Source organism: Anoplopoma fimbria, chromosome 14 (genome assembly GCF_027596085.1).
Source record: "Anoplopoma fimbria isolate UVic2021 breed Golden Eagle Sablefish chromosome 14, Afim_UVic_2022, whole genome shotgun sequence".
Lineage (NCBI taxonomy): Eukaryota > Metazoa > Chordata > Actinopteri > Perciformes > Anoplopomatidae > Anoplopoma > Anoplopoma fimbria.
The window spans coordinates 22352443-22373763 of NC_072462.1; the positions used below are offsets into that span (position 1 = coordinate 22352443).

The 21321-nt window shown below is 39.5% G+C and overlaps 2 protein-coding genes across 2 annotated transcripts; both read right to left on the reverse strand.

Annotated features, from left to right (window-relative positions):
* Positions 1-735: 735 nt before the first annotated feature.
* Positions 736-6674, reverse strand: gtf3c5 (general transcription factor IIIC, polypeptide 5). Its single transcript, XM_054612681.1, has 11 exons — positions 6303-6674; positions 5210-5408; positions 4798-4999; positions 4528-4711; positions 3621-3725; positions 2970-3084; positions 2665-2745; positions 2285-2373; positions 1910-1992; positions 1161-1303; positions 736-1043 (listed from the first exon to the last, which is right to left on the reverse strand). The coding sequence occupies exons 1-11, from the start codon at positions 6504-6506 to the stop codon at positions 850-852; spliced, it is 1599 nt and encodes a 532-aa protein (XP_054468656.1). The 5' UTR covers positions 6507-6674; the 3' UTR covers positions 736-849.
* Positions 6675-15116: 8442 nt separating this feature from the next.
* gfi1b (growth factor independent 1B transcription repressor) lies at positions 15117-18825 on the reverse strand. The gene is made up of 7 exons (XM_054612830.1): positions 18687-18825; positions 18150-18250; positions 17505-17672; positions 17180-17409; positions 16910-17047; positions 16052-16217; positions 15117-15649 (listed from the first exon to the last, which is right to left on the reverse strand). The coding sequence occupies exons 2-7, from the start codon at positions 18241-18243 to the stop codon at positions 15471-15473; spliced, it is 975 nt and encodes a 324-aa protein (XP_054468805.1). The 5' UTR covers positions 18244-18250; positions 18687-18825; the 3' UTR covers positions 15117-15470.
* Positions 18826-21321: the final 2496 nt, after the last annotated feature.

Genomic DNA, 21321 nt, shown 5'->3' on the forward strand with positions numbered 1-21321 from the left:
AGAGGTATAAGAAAAGGTTCAGTAGGATTCAAAATATATATTGTTTTTTGAACATTAAAGCTTGTAAACATGTTCTGGAAGAAACCTCAAATACAAGTGCCAACCTGAAAATGAGCATGATAAGTCCCCTTTCAATTTAGATGGGAAATCAGGATGGGAAAAAAAGAAAATCTGCATTTGCAGTTGTGTATCAGAAAGGTAACCTATGCTGAGTTGACACAGCTGTAGACAATCCAAAGTAAACTAAGTAGTTCCTTGTTTTTAATGTATGACCCTTTTCCTAAAGCAGCAGAGCTGGACTCCAATACCTTCATCACAAGACCGGAGCATGGGCATGCTCTGCCACAAACCACCAGGAAGACGCAATACAGCTGAGCTATTAGATTAGTAGTAGTTAGCAGCACTTTTAATCAAGTTGGTTTTTTTCTCATGCTCATTGCTGTGTTCTTAGTTTGTCATGAATTTTACGCTTTCATCTCATTCTGTTTTAGAATAATAATTTCTTATTTCCGTTAAATAAAGGATACACAGTATGTACAGGATGTGACCGCCACATGGCATTTCCAAGGTATTTACCCCGACGATGTTGTGCATCTTTTGTCATGGTTTGAATGTTATTTGGATATTTGAAAATACTGCGTCAGTACCCCTGACACATTCCAGTGTACTGTAACAGTCAAAAACAGGATTACAAAGATGACACAGTGCTTACACAAACCACTAAAACTACTTCCAAATATTTATTTTTACATTTAAGTCTAAAAACATAATTCAAACATATCACCTTTTACAGAAAGGGTCAAATATTAACAGACTCAAGATAAATGACATCCAAATGGCCGTGATTTGTTAAATGTAATCCAGAATTTCTGTCTCCATCTCATTTTCACTGCCCTCCGACGGCTGAAACTCATCCTCCTCATCTTCGTATTCATCATCCTTGTTCTCGTCGTCCTGCTCCTCTTCTTCTTCATCATCATCTCCCTCTGGGTATTTTTTATGAAGACCTAAGCGTCTGCGTCTCTTGGGGAACTCTGGCAACGCTGCAGGAGAGAAATAACTTCTGTTAACGGACCAAAAGCTAACTGGTTAACCCACGTTGTGTCTATTGTAAGAGGAAAGTGCTTTATGGGTGGAGGTGCGGTGGGTATTTCCCTTACATGGTTTCTGGGCTCGGATGAGCGTCTTGATCATGGCTGAGATTATGTCCCTCAGCTTGTCCGTGGTGCCGAGAACACACCAGCCGTCCCGCTCGTCGCACGTCTGCTCATTATCATCCATCTGGTCAATCACCTGTTTGATACTGGAGACGAGCAGGGGTTGACACTTAAGTAAAATGTACTTGTCCTTCTATTTTCTTTTTCTGATACTTATTATTTCTAATCAAAAATGAAATGCTCTGACAAAAAAAAGAAATAAAATCTGGTATGTGTCTGTCCCAGGACTGTAATAAGCCTGTCCAACCACTTCACTCATCCTTCATGAACGTGAGCACAATTCTGAATGCAGGACATTTACTTGTAACAGAGTACTTTTACACTGTGATATTACTTATTTTACTTAAGTACAAGATATGAGTGTTTACTTCCTCCCCTGCACCCAAACCACAGCAGGAGGTCCAAAGGGCCATGTTCATTGCAGTAATTACTGAATGAAAAGTGCTGTTTGAATGAATTATCCTTTTCTTTCTTCTTCTTGCCGTCAAAGAGAACATTTTTTAGGATCCCTGAAACTGAATTTATAACACTACACTTATACTCCCGCTGCGGGACTAATAAAGGATTATCTTATCTCATATCATTTCCAAATTTTTAGGACTTTTCCAGCACCTGCTGACAACCTGACAGCAGTTCCATTGTCTTCAGGTACTTATCATAAATGTATAATGTAACAAAGAACTGTAACTTACCTTTCCACATCCAAATCACAGAGCTGGTAAAACATCTGTCTGTGAGGAGGCAGCATGCCCTCTTTAAAAATGTAGGAGGACTCCTGTGGAGATATAACTAAGGTCAGTCGGTAGATATCACACCGTTTCAGTCTAATGAAAGTTTTCCATGACTATGATAGACAATTTCTAGACTTCCTTACATTTGAACGTTTAGGCTCACGGACATACAAAGTGTTTTGATGAATAAAAACAAAAAACATGACTAATACAGTCAAAATATCAAAATCTAAGCATGAAATTGATTCTGCCAAGAAGAGCTTGAAACTAGCATGTCAGCGCTGTGCTCCAATTTCTTAACATAACTACAGTAGTTGATACTGAACTATCACCGACCTTCAGCTGGTAAGTAATCGGGACTGGATCTCGACTGGAGCCTGGACCCTCCTGAGCTGGAAGTTCCATGACACTGGCTGCCTGAGGACCTGGAAAAAAAAGAACGCAGCACTTATTAACAAGTTGTTAGTTTACTTTGGCAACAGAGGAGATTTTTGAGTTGACCAACTCCAATCAAGGCATTTATTGCAGAACCAAGAGTTGGCCACCTGGGTGAGTCAGACTATGTGCTGACTGATTGAGTGCCAAATGTTTATATGGAGTTCCTTATTAGTGAGAGACAGGTGGTGGATATACACAACTGGATGGTGTACGGTCATTTGACAAATCTCCTGCAGATCCTTAGCGTGAGTTCCATCGGGAAAAATTCACAGACTCACCTGCTTTGTTGAATGTGATAGGCAGACTGTAGTTCAGGGCGCTCCTCTTGGCTTTTACTGGTATGTCAGATAATGAATACCCTAAAAGTATGAAGACAGAGGAATCAACCGTCAGTGACAGGCAGACAGGTCTTACATTTTCATAAAGACTCAAAAATAAGGACGATGTGGGATATCACTGAATTGGCACAGCACTTCAGGTTTCTTAACTTTTAATGTCAAAAAATGGAAAACCCACAGTAACAGAAGTCAGTAGTTAATACATTTGAATAAATTCTCTTTCAGTAACTGCCTCAGGCTCTTACCGTGTTTGGTGCTACAGCGGATCCTGAAGTCCAGTATCTGGTACTTCTTGGAGTCTGGGCTCTTTCGGGGGTCGTAGCCTAGCCTCACCCACAGACTCCTCCAGGGTCCAGTCACCTTTAAGAGCAAATCTCATGGTTAACTTCCATTTGGGAAGAATTTTTTTTTTTTAGATTGAGTACATTTCATTGGTGATTTTAAAAGGAATGCATCATTTTGTTAGAGCAGAAAACAGAATGTAGGAGTCACTTTACAAATGTACGGGGAGTGGACACAATGACACGAACATTTGTACAATAAAATACAAATCAAGTAGAGTAGCTTTGCACTTTTATTAAAATGATTTCTTTAGTGGAGCATTCAGCACAGTTTTAACAAAAGTATGCAATGTTATAGGTTTCCTTTATATTCACAAATTAATAGATTTCAGCTTTGGAATCTATTTGTAAAGAGATTTTCCATTTAAAAAAAATTCTGTTCCGCTGCTGCAAAGCAAAACCCCTCTGAAGATTAGGGCTCAATTTTCACTTATCTTTCATAGTTCCGAAATAAATCTAACAGACATAACGGAAAATGCATTGAACAGCATGTACTTTTCCCCTTAAATTGACCCCCACACTCTTCACCAGGCACACTGTGTCACCTCAGCTCACCATGTAGTAGGCGAAGACGGGCAGCAGCAGTTTAAGTTTATCAGGGTGGATGTTGATGTTGGCCTTGACCGCATTTCGTGACCAGATGGGCCGGCTCTCAAACAACTAGGCACAAAAAAAAGTTTGGTTTCAGATAAGATTAAAAGTCATACCCATGTAGAATCAGAAAGGAACATTTCCTGTCATTGATCTCTTGCCAATCATTGAGTGAAAACAGTTATCTATGATGGTTTGGCTACAGGAGTTTTTGACCACTAGTGGTGCTATAGAGCAAGGTTTTTACATGCAAGTGTCTTTTGTTTGTTCACCCGCATATGAGATGTGATACACATTCCTGCCAATCCTCTCACACTATTTCTCACTATAGGTTTCAGTATTTGCAAATGGTTTGTGAGGAAGAAAATGGATTCAGCATACGTTTGTTGGGCCTCAAGAAGACATACAGTGTATTTTGGTGAATAACACTGAAATGTAAACTGAAACTCTGAGACTTTTCACATGCCCTAAATTCTTCAAGTATGCAGACATAAAATAAATTTATATTGAGAACAGAACAGGGGGAGAAAAATGGTAGGGCTTTATTTAATGATTGCCTTTTTTATAGTTTATTACATCAAATGTTTTTACTATAATTATTAGAAAATGTTATAATTACTATTCCCCAGAAAACACTGTAATGTCATTAAAATGCACCCACCGTCTAAACCAAAAAAGATAGAATTTTAATTGATATAAAACAGAGAAAGGAAGCAAATCCTCACAATGGGTAACCAACCAGCTGGAACCAAAACATAAATGCCATTTTTGGTATATGGCTTCTTTCCTAAATGACTCTTTACGTCATACTAGTGACCCTGGTAATCACAGGGTGTCTTGTGCTTCTAGTAACCAGCGACCACACACACACCTTTTTCAATTGTTCCTCAGCCTGCTTGTCTTTCTCCTTCACGCACACTCGAACCCAGTTGATCCTGGCTGCCTCGAGGCACTCGGTGGGCACAGTGGGATCGGCGAAGCTGACAAAAATGGCGTTGTGGGGCCGGCGAGCTCGATTCAAGCCAATAAAGTTGTTCTTGCTAATGGGCACCTGACTGCAAATGGAAAAAGAGGAGAAATATTACAAATACATCCCTGATAAGCTGCATCACAGCGACATTATGGTGACATATTCCCTTACGGAGAATTTTGAAAGATGTCGGGCCGGTAGTAATAATCCACAGGACAGTCGAGGCGGGAGAAGCTGGCCGGTGGAAGAAAGAGGGGCATCGGCTGCTCGAAGAATTCTTGATTCTCTGATTTGCGGAGGATGATTTTGTCGTACAAAGAGATGTCTTTTCCACCTTCTGAATGCACAGCGAGGCACTGAAAGTCTGCCATCCCTGCAGAAAAACAAAACGGTGATTAGAACAACCAACCTTATCTTTTCATTTCTTTCCCATATCAATCATTTTTTTAAATGTTAAAACAATTTCTTTATGACAAAAAGAAAAAAAGGCAAATAATATGACAAAAACATAACACAATTCAAGAAAATATATTTGACAGTAGTGGAAAGGAAACAAACTTCATGCACTATGCAGACTTTAAACCTTGGAATTTGTATGTTGTTCCTATGACTCCGAGTATCTCCATTTGGATCTCAGAGTCCTTGGGGTCCTTTTTCCGCACACGTCGCCGTACTCTGAGGGCGAGGTTGCTTGATGGGAAGCGGTTCCCGCACAGAGAGTGACAGAAAGGGTCCTGAGGTCGGAAGCGCATCTCAAGACGCCTGTTGGGGTGAGCGAAGGTCTACAGGATTCACAGGAAATGCAGACAGAAGTCAGATTAGCACAGTTTAGCTTCAGCGGTGATGATGAAGATGTGACCACAGCGAAAATATTGACAGTCATTCACAAAACAGCCACTTGAGTTTTAACTTTATTCAATTTTCTTAAAAAAAAAAAAAGACCTAGTTACAAGCCATCCAGGCCCATTTTAACTCCTCCTTCTGGCCTCAAGATAAAAAGCAGGAACCATCTTAATAATAATAATAATAATAATAATAATAATAATAATAATAATAATCAACTGTATTTGTCTATTTTCATATGTATATTGGACTGAATGTTTGTGCCTATGTAATATAGTATGTGTTACCAATGTTTAGTTTTATTTTTGTTATCCTTGTGTTATTAACATCTGTTATTTTCAGGGTTGTTAATATTATGATGGTTTTGTTTTATTTTTAAATATTATTTTCATGCTGAATCGTTAAATACAAATGGCTTTAAATTCATATTTTACTGAGGTAAAACATTTTGGACTCAAATTTTACAGATTTCTTTATTTTCTCCCTAATAGAGTTGTAATCCATGTTAACCTGGGTTCCAAATACATTGTGACGTTAAAGGGGACGTGAGAAAAGAGCAAATAAAGAATAAGTAAAAAAAATACTTGTGAAGTACCTTTCATGCAAGTTATCCAGCCCAAAGTGCTTTGCACATAAAAAAATACAAAATAAAAATGTAATATTAATAACATTAAAACCCATATTTGCATTCTGTGTTTCTGAAAGCCTGAAATGTAAGATTTTGGCTAACTATAACTATAAACTCTGAGATTATAACACCTATAACAAAATGTTATAAATGTATGGCACGTAGACATGTTGACAGACGTCACAGTGAGGCCTGGCCTGCTTACTTTGGACACTCCTTTTTCACCCCCGAGAGTCTCCAGCATCTTGTCCACACTGCTGACCACCGCCGGATACTCCACACACACCAGTCTGTGGTCCTGCAGCACCACGCTGGACGAGCTTCCGGGCACATCGACATCTTCAGCCTGGCCGGAGAGAGTCAGTTCTTTCAGAGTAAAGTCCAGCTTGGGCCCCTTGGTGTCCGCCATTTGGCTCTAATACATGTGATAATCACGCTGGCATAATATTAACACTGTGTTTTCAACCATAAATCAATTAAGTTGCCCGTAGCTGCTCTGCGCACTCTCGCTACGGGCTACAGCGGAGGGTGATTATGTGTCCGAGTGCAAAATAACGCCGGGCGGAAACAAAAGCGCACTCATATAGTTCCGCACTCATATAGTTCCGCATATTTAGCTGCTCCTGTGTTCATCTGTGTTATTTTCAATATAAACGAGTCGTGGAACTTAAGTAAAAATCAAGATGATCAACCTTTTCAAATCCCTTCAAGTCGAACATTCAAATGTAGACATAACGGATAATTTGTCTTAGCATTATGTCCAAACAAAATCAAAATCAGGAAAAAAAACAGAGACGCCATGAAATGAATGAGATGTACTTACTTACATACCAAGATATTCAGTTGGATTAACTTTAACATTGTATTATAAATCCATCCATTTATCTTGTAAATTATTTTTCTTCTATTTTAGCCTACAAACGGTGCTTCCATTATGCAAGTATCATCTCATCGTATAATCTTCTATTTGCAATCTATTAGAGAAAACATTTAAAGTAGCAGTCAAAAAATGCAATGTACATATTTGACCGCACGGTGGCGATGTAACACCAAACAAAATGTGGTCGATGGAGGAAATTCTCTAGCTGTGGGAAAAGTATCCATCAAAGTTCAACAGCTCAAGTAACTGAATCTTCTTGAATCACCTGTGGATGTATTATGTCACACTGAGGAGGGTATTTAACAGCCACTGATAGTAAGCCATATTTGTATTGCCAGAAGGAGACATTCTCTGTTTTCAGAGGGCCCTTGGTTGTGTGCTGTCCCTCCCTGAATAAATCCCTCCCAGAAACTGTCAACAGACAGTCATCTCCTCAGAGGACTTTGAAGAAACAGTTGTGTTTACCAAGTTATTTAAGATGCTGCTATATAGGCGATTAAAGTCTGGTGTGACACTGTGTTTACTTAGATTCTAGTTTGTCTTCTTCTCTCGTGCCTTAAGGGAGTGCAAGGCTAAACATTTACAATGTGGGCCTGTAGCCATCTCATATTTACTTTTTCTTTTAAATCACCTTCATTGGAGTTGAAGAATTAGGTTTTTTGTTTTATTCTTATTCTGTTTCTTATTTTTGTTCTCATCATTATGCTTATTTTATCTTATTGTTTTTTAAAGAACAGTTTGACATTTTAGCGAAATACTTTTATATTTATGTCCTATGAGAGGTTCCGGTGTGGGAAATGTGCTGTTGATGTGCAAAACGACTGAAAAGTCTGCTGTGATGGTGCATTTATGTGCAGTTGTAGTGATTGGGAGAGAGAGAAAAATCCCCTAATTTGAGGTCAGTTGGAGAATGTGATGCTGCTTTTGGGGGACTCTGATATGGTGGACGATGAGCAGCAACTTGTGAATTATCAATCTGTAGGTTACCTGGTTAAGTGAACAATAAGGTTGTCTTTTTCACATGTTCATATTAAACACAGACACAGGCAACAAGTGGACATTGTTGCTTAGGTGAGCAGAGATTAAAATTATGATTTTCTCATCTGACAGATTTGACTCCTTTCTCAATTAGCGGCGACACATCACGTTACCTTGACAACACCAAAACGTGTTAGGTACAAAAATGGGATTTTATTTTACTTTTTTTATTGCCTATTTAAACATTTTCCAGGCTCTTGATTTATGAGATGAGAGGTACTTGTCAAATAATGTATTTACTTGTTTTTTCAGATCAACTTAAATACGCAAAATAAAAATGTATTGTTGATGCAAAAACCAGGTGTGTAATATAGCTGAAGCTTTCATTCCTATGACTTCATGTGTTTTTATTTACAATCTTAAATCCTTAATCTTAATATTTCTGTGTAAATGTAATATGCAAGGCTGAACCCATGCACCATCCTCTTTGTTTCCTTTATTTTTTTAGATCTGCAAGCCTCCCCTCGTGATTAAAGTCACATCGCTATGAACTGACAAACGTTCTGTGTGTTCCAATACTCATACTAGCATAATATTTAGTATGCCATGAAAAACATCTAGTATGTTCGATTGCATAGTATGTCAAATGCAGTACGCCAAAAATACCTGGATGTCCAACTACATCCGGTCACATCCTGCAGTTCGCAAGCCAGCATGCTTTTCTGACTATTCTGACCTTTCTTACCCTACTTTGTAAGAGCAGCTGCAGTGTGTGATAAACGTAAAAAAAGAAAGCAGTATCTGATTTTCGAACGCAGAAACGCAGACTTAGGCAAAGTGTGCATAAAGGGCTAAAAACTGTCATTGAGAGAGCCCTCAAGCTCTTGGTGATTTGACAGTTGGACAGCCCAGGGCCCTCAAAGACTTTGCAGGAACGCGCCTCAAAGTCTGTGAGCATGGACATTGGGCTCGGGCCTTTGACTTGTTGAAGAAGCAAAGTTTAGGTGTAATCTGTAACATTAATGATGGCTCATCGGATAGCTGAATAGAAAGGCGCCGCCACTAACCTCATTAGTAACACCTGTGCTATGACAAGTTAAAGACCAGATTTGTCAGCTACCCTCCACCTTTGAAGGAAGAATAGACTTGAGAAAATTGGGAAACCTTGTAGCCCTTTTCGGGTTTCCAGGAGAACTCCATACCAATTCTGAAATATATGTTGGCTATGTGTTCTTATAGTTTTATCATGGTTCCGCGTTCTGTAGTACTGGCTTCCATTTATGGAAAAGCAGCTTTGTGAACACTATCAGAGCTTCAATAAAAACATAAATGGTGACGTTCAGCCTGGCCCATCATGTGTTTTGTGGGAGGGACTCAAGGCTCTGACTGACAATCTGTTGTGTGCTGTGGTGAAGTAAGGATTTTGATGATCTGTCTCTTTCTGTTTTTTTTTTCTTTTTGTCTCTCAGGGCCCTTGTCCGTCGAATGTCGGTCCAGCTCTTGGTGCTATCTCAGTCGAGGGCCTGTTCGCTCCTCCCTGCTGCTCTGCTGGCGTGTTCCGGCCGTTGCAGTGTGGGGAGGCCGTGATAAGGTTATCAGACACCAGTCTCCACTGCTGGGCTAACTCTGAAAGAGCCTGCTGCCTTCAGATTTCACCCCTTCGCTCACACTCCCTCTGACTTCTCACTCAGCATATCTCCACTCCTGTCATCCCTTCTCTCAGCGTCCGGACCTCTGTCCTCTGGACCTGCAGCTGGCTGTTCCTTGGTTGGACGGGCTTTCTGTGTGTATGGCCATGTTTGAACGTGTGACGTACACTCTAGGCCACACCTACAAAGCCTTGTCACTCTCTGTAGGCAAAACGAAAGATCAGTGTCAGTGATTGCTTTCGCTGCACTCTTGTAATTAGTTCAAGCGGCTTCGATGTGAAGATCCGCATGATCACACAACTGTCACGTCGCTGCATGAGCTGTTTTATTTAGATGCAGCTCTCAAAATGTTAAATGTTGACCCACTTCACTGGTAGAATAAGTCTGTGCTCCATGACCAAGATGCTCAAAGAGGGATTTTGTTTCCCTGGCCCTAGAAATGAAAAAATGATCCAGTAATTTCAGAGTGAAATAGACTGTACTTTAGCACAGCCTTGTTTTGAGTTAAAGTTGGCACTAGAGAAAAAATCTGGGGATCGCCAAAGTAATTAGGGTTCATCCTCTGCGGACTATGAATGTCTCAAAATTTCAAGACAATCCATCCAATAGTTGGATCGAATAAAAAGGCAGAGGCCAGAGGCATGTTTGAAGAAATGCATCTAGTTTAGAGTAGCATAATTATTTCCTATCTTCTTGATCATGTAATGGACCTCTAAATTTATCGACCCATTGGAGACGACCCTATCCTCAGTTTGGGAACCACTGCAGCAGACAATCTGCTTGCTATGATGCTACCGCTAAAATTGTATGATTTCAGCTTTACATTATTGAGTGAACACAATCAATGAATAGAAAACCAGAATGTATTATTCATTTTATTAAGTCCTCCATTTATATGGCATTGTTTTCCTCTTATCGGACAGTTTTTGACAGGGGCACACAGGGACAGAGTGAAGGGGATGGCATGTGGTTCCAGGGATACCAGTCAGCACATGGCTTATGTCCAAGACCGCTTGGAACCCAGGACGCCCAAGCCAGTATCAGCACTCGCCACTCTTGATATATTTCATGGGCACGCCAGACAGGCATGTCGATACATTAATCTTTGCGACGAATGCAAATGCATTTTGCAAGGAATTAATTTAAATGGGGCCTTACTGGCTGCCAGTGCTCGACTGTGAGCTGACTAAGTGTCCAAAGGTCATTGAACATCACACTTTAGAAACTAAACTTAAAACTCAAATGATTTCTGGGGCTCTCACTTGTACCCACATCATGATTCATAACCGTTCATGAGCAGCTTCTTCTGGTTCTTTTTCTGTTTCCTGCATCAGAGTGTTGGGATCTTCTTTTAAAGAAAACAGGCTGGATGTAACATGAAGGTACCGGTTGAGTTCTTTACTTATGAAATGGCCGATTAAATCACAGGAAAGGCCACCACAGGAAAAGTTAGTCTTTTTACGACTCTTTGTAGGCGTGGCCTTTTGTGCACGTCTTTGCCACTCTTATCTATGGGAGGGCAGGACGTTCTGGGCCACAACACAGTGTCACTGGCAATCAAATAGTATCTCACCCCGACACTGTGACAGCAGCGGATGTGATCACACAGCATCGTCCTGTGTCAAGTCATGCAGAGGAAATCTGCTGACAGTTTATGTTTCTATTTGGATTATTCTGTCTGTTGGTTCACTGGCATGTCACTCAACACTGACTTTGCAAAGGCAACGCAATTCCGTAGCTTCCCTGTGGTTGTTATGATGACTTCCAGGCCTATATCTTTCACTTATACATTTAATTTTTTATTCATCAAACGTGTTCTGGATCTTTGGCTACAAAACTTTTCCAGCTTCTACCTGTTAATTAAGGGATGCACCGAGTCCTTACACGACTTATTTATTTGCATAATTTTTTTGCAATCGCTTTCAAATGCCAGAGTTGTTTTTAACTACATCTCGTATTTATATTCATTATAAAAGAACAATCATTTGTGAAATTTTTGCACAGGTATGTTCTGGGCCAGCATTAAAAAACAGCAGCTCTAGTTAGTCTGGTACTGTTTTTATAAATCTCCCTCCCCCTATCTCTCTCTCCCTCTATCTCTCTCTCTCAAAACAGAACCTAATGAACCAGTTGGACTCTAATCCTCTCATTTTACATGTTTTGCCCCGATTTTATTGAAAGCACATAACATGCTGCTCCGTGAAATGCAAAATCTTGCGAAGGAGAGGAAAGGTTTTTGTTTCAGTAGTTTGTAACGAGGAACATGACAAGTCACTGGAATGCTTAACTGCTGAAACAGCTGAAACAGTTGACATGGAATCAGATAAACTGTCTGAACAGAGAACAAATCTGGGTCCCTGAACTGAAAAATATTTGTTTTAGTCAAAAACTGAGCAGTTAGAGATATGAGTTGTGACAAAAGGTTGTGTAGTGGCAGAGATATCTTCCAACGGTAAATGATGATTCAGACTCCAGCGACACTTCTTTGATCTCATGGAGAGAGAGGCCCTTCTTGCAGATCTCCCTCTCTGTGTTCCATGAATTAGCCACTGATGCCTCGGGCCGTCCTTCCATCCTGAAGCGATTCCACAGTACTGGCCATCGTTCATTTGCATGCAGCTAATTTGCAAGACAAATTTCTGCTGTGTTTGCCAGGTATGTGTGTGTTTGTGTAAGACGGAGCCGCATTTGGAGGGGGGGTGTTGGATTTGAGGCACAACACTGAAGTTTAGAGTCTTGATGTGTGTTGTGGTTAGTGCTGATACTGTTTCTGGTATCAGTGTGCTGTTACTCCACCGTTTAGGCAGCAGCTTTGCAGACATTTTTTCATGAAGCTTCTGAATAAAAAAAACATACCAAAAAAACAGTTCCCAGGTGGAGCTGAATAGTTAGAAAGAACATCAACCAATTTGCAACTTTCAGGATACTACAATGCCTCAGGCAACATACATGCAAATGATCAAAAGCTGGATAACCACATAAACAGCTCCAGCACAGTCCTCATCTTCTGTTACCTCTGACAAAAACATGACTACACATCAATCTTTTCACACTCATACAACTGTACACAGGTGAAGGAATGTTACAGTTGCATGCAGACCTAGGGGATTTCTTCATTTTCTCCTGTCCCCCCCCCCACACACACACAAACACAAACACACACACACCACCGCCCCTCCCCTTTCAGGACCCATGTCCTGTTTGTTAAGTCCCACCCTACATGTCTCTTCTTTGTGTTGGTTACCTGTGCAGGATTGTGATTTGCTTGGTCTCCTCTTACCAGGATGCAGCGGTGGCTGCAGCAGGTCCTAACTGTAGTGGATCACAACGGACCCTGTTGCCCTGGTAATATCAACAAATTTTGCATAAACACCTCAGATTTGTTTGCCAGACCGTAAGCCCTGTCATCTCCTCTGCTCCCTGTGCAGACACTGATTTCTGCAGCGATGGGTCCCCGTGGCACAGCAGAGGGGACTAATACACTTTTGCTGAAGTCATGATCCAATCTTCTAATTTCTATATCAATTAATGTTATGTGTATAGCACATTCCATGCAGTTTAACTCAATGTGCTTTACAGCAAAACATAAAAAACATTAACCAATCTAATTTATAAAAAATACTTTTTTTAAATAACAGCAAACCATACAATTCACACACATAATATCCAATTACATATACCCACTGTCCTACTCCTACTTAAATCTCACATGGACTTGCACAGGCACCCACACACACCAACACACACACAGGCGTGTTTTCATGACGTTTGGGACATTACATTGACTTACAATAATTTCATGGAGACTTACACTTGCCATAAACTATACCAGCCTTACCCTATACTTACTCCAACATTTATCTTAACCTTAACCTTAAACCTTAACTTTAACCTTTACCTAACCTTTACACTAACCTAACCCTAAATCTAACCTCAAACCAAGTTTTCACACTAAATTGTAAAGATCTACGACATGGAGACGCTCATTTTGTTCCAATAAAGCAGGAAAGTCCCCACAATGTGACTGTGTAATCAAATTAATGTCCCCACAAGAAGGGTAAAATATGCCCCCACATAAACACACACAGGTGTTTACTTACAAATGTTACTTTCGGGGACATTACGTTGACTTTCATTCATTTCCTGGAGACTGACCCTAACCATAATTGCTACTTGCCTGACCCTAACGACTTTTGTCCAGTTGAAGGAGGGGGACCGTGCACAAACTTCTTCATATAAAACCAATCTGTATTCATTTCAACCAAATGGTGCAGAATCAAAAGTGTTTAGACATGTTTCTTCATGAGGGGCTAAACAAGAATGTATCATGCATAATGTCTATATATTTGACACAGCTTTTGTCGCCAAATTAACAAGCTGCCCCCATTTAACTGGTCTTTTGTCTGAAATGTGTCCCACAAGGTAACCTAAGTCAGGAACACACACTCTAAGGCCTGAGAGAAAAGCACTGTTTCAAGACTGCTTTTACTCAAAAGATAAGGTTGCCGCAGATCTCAGGTCATCAGTTCAAGAGAATAGCATCATAGTGACCAAATCCACCTGGTTTAGTTATTATTCTTGTTGCTTTCAGGAGATACATGCTTGATAAACTTAAATTGGGCTGCAGCAAGTGAGCAGCTTGGAAATATGTTTGGAGCCAAACTGTTTAGGTACAGGTGTGATGTGTTTACTAGTCCAAGTTAGCACTGTATAAGTAGTTTTTACATCAATTCAGTTAAAACAATTCTGGCTTATTTATCTAAAAAAGATCAAAGCATTTGTGAAAACTCTGACAACCGTTTGTCCAATTGGTGTCAGATTTAAAAGGCACTGGTGATGATGTGATTTGCCTGGAGCAGATTAATGTCCTAACAGGTTTGGTGTTTGAGGAAGGTGGTGAGTCTTCGTTTGAGCCGGCGCTTGTTTGTTAAAGCGGGCTGGCTGGGTGTGGCAACGGCTGACTGAGTAATCAATCCCTTTTCCCCAGCCTCGTATTAATCCCTGTGTCCCATTGGACTTAATGCACTGTAAGGGCCAAGCGGTTACACTCCATGTGTGCAAAGGTGTGTGGCCAAAGTTCTGACAGTTTGTGGAATTGTGATTTTCATTTATTTTACTGAGATTATATTGCAGATTTTGTCTCTCGAGGAAGTTGCTGAGCCTCAAACAGTTCTAAACAGATGCTAACTGTCCTGCTAACACATAGCTCTCTGGCCTGGGATTTGCATGGCGTTCCAGGCATGTCATTTGAATGCAGCGTTTCTCCAGTACACTATCTCGGGTCCCGTAAGAGGTTTTAACCCAAAGCCCCGTAGGCTAGTCATTACTACATCCTGCTCCGACGTGAGAGTGGCTGGGAAAAAACACACACATAAAAGAGGTGAACGTTAAAGTTTAAGTATGTTTACAGTGCTCATCTTAGACAAACGGTGCGCATGTGTTTTGCCTGGAAGGTGCAAAGAATACATTTGCATGTCTTTATTGTAGAAGAACAACCAAAGATTTTCCTGCTTTTCACTCTTTATTTCAACTGAAAGCATTTAACAACTCACACACAGACTCCAGCCAATATAATACACAAGGCATTGCATCAAGCATACTTTAAATAAATTATGGGAAACCAAAAATAATGTTCTTTTTACTTTTTATCATCAAAAGCCAAAAGCATATTTTAAATCTGAAATATTTAAATATTTAAACAGCACATTCATCCACATGTAAACGCATCTTTGACATCACTTCCAATATATTAACTCATATACATTTTCATCAACTTTCTTCATTATACAGGTGACATTTATTTTCGGCTCATTGTTTGAATAGAAATGTATCGTAAACATAAACACAGCGCTGTGGTGCTTCCTCTTCACTTTAAGCTGTGCTGGCTCTCGTGGTGCCGGCGGAGATCCACCTTCCGCTGGAAGCCCTTGGCGCAAATGTCACATCCAAACGGTTTGAAGCCCGTGTGTTTCCTGCTGTGTGTGATCAGGTTGGAGCTCTGACTGAACGCTTTACCGCACACTTGGCATTTGTGGGGCTTTTCACCTACAAAAAAACCACACACACACATAATAAATAAACCTGCGAGAAATCTTTTAATAATAATTTGTGTAAAAAAGTTCAGGTTTGTTATCCACACCATAAAAGGTATGGGTTTTTCCCCAAAAAAGATAAGGTTTGCCCAACTGCGGGTGAAGAAGCATGCCATTGTTCAGATTCACATAGACTTCCTTTTACAGAGCTCTGCATGAAGCAGGAAAACCAGATATGCAAATCCACAGGACATTTGTTTAAGTTTCTTTTTCTGATTTATCAGTAGTTATATTACTCCTGGAAACAAATCCCGCATGCTGCACCTGGAAAGCAGAAGATTACAGCAAGAGGAGCCACGGACAGTTTCATATATGGCCACCTGCTGTAACAGACGATCTACATAGTGTGACGTACCGGTGTGAATGTAGGTGTGTTTCTTCATGTCAGACTTCTGGTGGAACCTCTTGCCGCAGTACTGGCAGGGGTAAGGCCTCGTGTCGGAGTGGATGAGCAGGTGCGTGGAGAGAGTGGACGAGCGCTTGAAGGATTTGCCACACATCTTGCACTCAAAGCTTTTCTCCTGTTCGACAAAACGAAAGCACAAGAACAGAAAGGTTGAAGCTTCATAGTTCATTTTGGCCTTAATAAACAGAAATTGACACAATGACAGATGGTGAAATGTAAAGTAAAACTACCTGGGAAAAAACTAATTTGCACAGCCAGAAAGAGGGACAGCAACTCTCTTAGTCTACATATAATCTGGCACAGTTTGACGTATGTTGTTAAATAAATAGAGCTTTTATAAGCATTGCTCAAAAACGCTACTTTCCCCTATGAAATGCTACCCTTATGTCATGTAAAACATAGAAAATGCTGCATTAACTTTTGAATTCTCATTTTCAGGTTCAGTATAAATTTAATAAATACAAATAAAAATCAACCTGCAGGTTGCTTGTGGTGAGATTGTTTAGTCAATTTGGATTTTTTTCTCAGTAATACATTGTAAAATCTAATCCTGTGACATTAACTGATCTTTTAAAGAATTGCAAATGGATCAAACGATCACTAATTGAATTGTATATCTATCAAATGTATTTTTTCATTTTTAATAAAAGTTGCATGCATTTTACACATCAATTTGGGTTCAGTCATCTATATATATATATATATATATTATGGGAAGTGTAGCAATTATTATATACTGGAGTAACCCATTCATCTGAAGCTTATAATGTGTGGATATTGTTCAGTGTTTCGGAGTCACCGACATACCTGAGAGTGGACGTTCATGTGCTGTTCCAGGCTGACGGCGTGGCCGAAGGTTTTCCTGCAGATGCTGCAGCCAAAGGGTCTGGTTCCGCTGTGCGACCTCCGGACGTGAACCTCTAGGCCGTGGGGCGTTGAGAACACCTAAATGAGTGGTAGTCCATTAATGGAGGTGGCTGACAAGTTCCACTGAATCTCTAGCTGATGACAGATTTGACTTTTTTTGCCTTGATAAAGATGAGAAGCTCCACAACAACAACAAAATGTTGAGCGTACCTTTTCACAGGCGATACAGTGGTAGGAGTCTGAGGTGGGGGAGTAGTGCGTGCTGCAGTCCAGAGGCTGCTGAGGCTGTGGGCTGCGGCTGATGTGGTTGCTGTACAGGTTGCTGGTGTGCTGCAGCACCGTGGGGCTGAAACTCATCTGGCGGAGCTTGTAGGAGGTCGGCACCGGCTCCCAGCCGTACGACGGCTTAAAGTAAGGAGCAAATCCAGCAATGTGAGGCTCTAAAGGGGGGAACACACGTAAAGAATCACCCATCTGATTGAAAGTTTATGGAGGTGGCAGGAAAAGATGAGCGGTGAATGAGCTGGGAGCTCACCATTTAGGTAGTATGGCTGTGTGGGAGCCACGGGGGGTCTGGCTGGCTCTGGGTGAGCAGGTAAGGGGCGTTCAAGCTCTGCCTCGTCCTTTTCTAAGGAGAACTGGTCCACAGGGGAAGACTGAGGCCCGTCTTCAGAGTCCGTGGTCTGGACCTCTGATGTGTCTTCTGCAAATCCACAGCAAATAAAAGTCTGATTCAATTCTAAGAAAAAGACACGGCTCTCTGTGATTACACAGCAGGACGTTTCTCTTTAGCAACTGCAATTCCTCTTGGAGGATATTTAGTTTAAGTAAAAAAACATATACAGTACCAGTCCAAAGTTTGGACACACCTTCTCATTCAACTACTTTGAAGAATGTAAAATATAAAACATATTCTGGTTTGTTGAGCATTTGTTTGTTTACCACATAATTCCATATGTGTTCCTTCATAGTTTGGATGTCTTCAATATTAATCTACAATGTAGGAAAAAAAAATAAAAATAAAGAAAAACCATTGAATGAGAAGTTGTGTCCAAACTTTTGACTGGTCCTGTATTCAGTATTTATCCTTGAAGATGTAGAACTGGAGACTGGTGCATGACGTTATTAATAGAGTATATATGAATGTAATAGCAGGCTGTTTGTTTGGGTCGAGTCTCACCTGTGCAGGTCGGGGCCGCAGGCTGGTCTACGTGAGATCGGTGAACATTATAGGACGAGCACCTTTTATTCTTCACCAGAAATGACCGAGGCATGATGATCCTACACACACACACACACACACACACACACACACACACACACACACACACACACACACACACACACATCCCAACAAAAAGTATTTTGAAATATAGCATGATTGTCAATAAAATATTGCTCATGTCATAATTTGTTAAAAAAAAAAAAAGGTTGCTACTGATATTTATATATAATTCCAGTCAGGCTACTTTTACATTATCTTTTCAGTCTTTAATTGCAGGTGGGCTTACTCAGTTATTATTGAATGTATTATATTAAACTCAAGCACTAATTGACTAACATACATTATTATTTATTTCTTCTCGATAGGCCTACAGACATAACGATTAAATATGTTAGATGTTTAAATTATTCTATAATAAGTGGAAAAACAAGTCGTCAAAAGTTTCACTAGCAAGGTCTAAAAGTTCATGTAGTCAGCACATAAACAACTCACCGTTAACCGAGCAGGTCCAAATGAAAAGTGCAGTTATTATAATTATAACAGTAATATTGTCCTCGTTTCTTTTGGGTGTGAAGCAGCTAAGCAGAGAAATCCTTTCCTAAATGTGAGGAAAGCAAAGCAGTGTAAAGACATGACCCATCACACTTGTTGCTCTCTTTTTCTCCCCGCCCTGATTTTCAATCAGATAATTTCGCATGGGAATCTGACTGTGGTTTCAGCCAATGAAAGGCCAACCTGCAGGTGCAAATTTGCGTGGAACAGTTAGTCTAAACTAAATTATGGAGTAAAAAACGAGGGTTAAAAGCTTAAATTGAAGCTCTTAAAAAATATTTTCAAGCACAGCGTTTCTGCACTTTAAGTGAAGGACAGTTTGTTTTCATTTGACCTAATTGTTAGAAAGACATTTTAAATTCAAACCAAATATACATCAATTTAAGTTACTTTGTCTTAAATAAAACAAAGAGCACAAATACACAAGTAATAATCTCAAACGAAAAAATCCGACTCAAATATATCCACCTCACAATGTTTGATTTACAGGATTTACAGTGTAATGCTTTGTAGTGTGTGCAAGATGTAAACGACCAAAAGATCATATGAGACTGTAGCTCCTCCAAAGATACACACACCAAACCAGTCTGGAGGATCCACACTGTTGACTCTGTCTTTATTTAATAAAGTATGTCAATATTCACACGAGAGATTTCTCAGAATGTTAGTGTCACGCATGTGCACAGTGATGAGATAGATTGAGAAGCTTTTTAATGTTCTTGTTTTTTTTTTGTTTTTTTTACTTCATTTTCTATATCAAGTTGTCAGAAAATACTGACAACTTGTCAAATCGTGTTAAAGGAACATCGAGTTGAAGAGTCGAGGAACATTTTGAGGATTTATAGGAGGAAAGAAGTGTTAGTGCGACATCTTGTGGTGAGTGTGTGTATCGCACATCTTGATGCTTAAATTGGAGTTAGGGACTGTGGATATTTTTTGGACTTTGATAAAAGTTGTATTTATATTTAAATAGTATTGATTTATCCATAAATTATCTCTGAATCAGTTACACTACACTGTTTTTGCATTGTGCGTTATCTATATATTATTGATCATAAATATCTAAAAAGAAGTAGCTGATGGGCAAGTTCATAAAGCTTCATGTGAAGCCTTGGTCGGCTATGATTATCAATTTAATTTAAAGATAATTTAATTTTACTAAATTTAGCCACTGTTATAACTTAATAATTAACTATATGTTATACAAAATAAAATGAAATAATGTTTGGAAAGCAGCTGTAGTAAGAACTGGTTTGTTTGCGTAATGGCTAAATTAGCTTGATTTTGTTAATGTGGACCAATAAAGATTAAGTCAAAGAAACTATAGTGTTGATATATCATTCAGGTCTGAAACAACTGCAGCTATTACTCTAGGTTGTGTTCAGACAACTGAAGTGTCTTGCAAGGACACATCACACACATCAACACACCCTCTGATTGGAGAACTACCTTGCTCTCCACTACACACACACAAAGAAACTACAAGGTCTGAAACAACTGCAGCTATTACAGGTTGTGTAGACACACACACACACACACACACACACACACACACACACACACACACACACACACACACACACACACACACACACACACACACACACACACACACACACACACACACACATTAAATGATTAAATGCAGTTGATATTGACTGATATGAGGCTTGTTAAAATAATGAGTAACTCTGAAATACCAATAAACCTGCCTTTATGTTACTATTGTAATTTCTGGTTTGATGCTAAACTGCATTTAGTGGACCCGGCACTTGTGTAATGACAATTACATCTAATTTTATCTAGTCTAATCTAATCTTATAAATTATAGAACTCTGCTGTTTATTTTACACAACCAACATATGGTCAGAATAGCAGCTTAATCAGAATGACTGCAGATATTTTGTCAGTGACAATGATGTAACATCCTTTATTATTATATTAAATGTATCAAAATGTAAAATAAATGCATGTTCATCTTAAACATTAGTATTGCGAAAATGGAAGCCCATTTCTGCCAAGAAAAGAGAAAAGAAAAAGATAAGATGTCATGAACAGCGAACTTAAAATGTTTATGTTAAGTTAAAATTCATGAATAGCGAACTTAAAATGTTTATGTTAAGTTAAAATTCTGATAAAGTATGTCACTATCTTTACTTTTTATGTGAATTATAACCATTCATTTGTGGGTCAAATGTTGTATTTAGGCTAGAATGTTTAGCTTTTACAACAGGATATAAACCCAATTATTACCTCATAACTCTGACTTACAAACATATATATAACTAATAATTTGACTTACTTCATTTTGTCTTTAAAATTCATAATGTTTGCCTTAGTGTCTCAGTTATGCCCCATCATACATGCATACAGTTTGCCATTCTGATTTTGCATGTGTTTTTTTATTTATTATAATGTTTTGTTGCATTAATATTATATTATTTGTTATATTAATATGCTTCCACATTGACTACCTGCTAAAAACAACAACTAATTTGCGCCTGCGCTATTCACATGTGGGTCACGCGAAACCGCATTACACACATTTCATCCTTCCACCAATGGGGAGATGGGA

Bases quoted from the DNA above. Each gene is read 5' to 3' on its own strand.
- gtf3c5 (XM_054612681.1), bottom strand. From the start codon at position 6,506: ATGGCGGACACCAAGGGGCCCAAGCTGGACTTTACTCTGAAAGAACTG. The intron at 5,409-6,302 runs GTAAGCAGGCCA...TGAATCCTGTAG, and splicing joins GTGAAAAAGGAGTGTCCAAA to ACCTTCGCTCACCCCAACAG. The intron at 4,712-4,797 runs GTAAGGGAATAT...TTCCATTTGCAG, and splicing joins GACATCTTTCAAAATTCTCC to TCAGGTGCCCATTAGCAAGA.
- gfi1b (XM_054612830.1), bottom strand. From the start codon at position 18,243: ATGCCTCGGTCATTTCTGGTGAAGAATAAAAGGTGCTCGTCCTATAAT. The intron at 17,410-17,504 runs GTGAGCTCCCAG...TCCCCCCTTTAG, and splicing joins ACAGCCATACTACCTAAATG to AGCCTCACATTGCTGGATTT. The intron at 16,218-16,909 runs GTATGTCGGTGA...TTTGTCGAACAG, and splicing joins ACATGAACGTCCACTCTCAG to GAGAAAAGCTTTGAGTGCAA.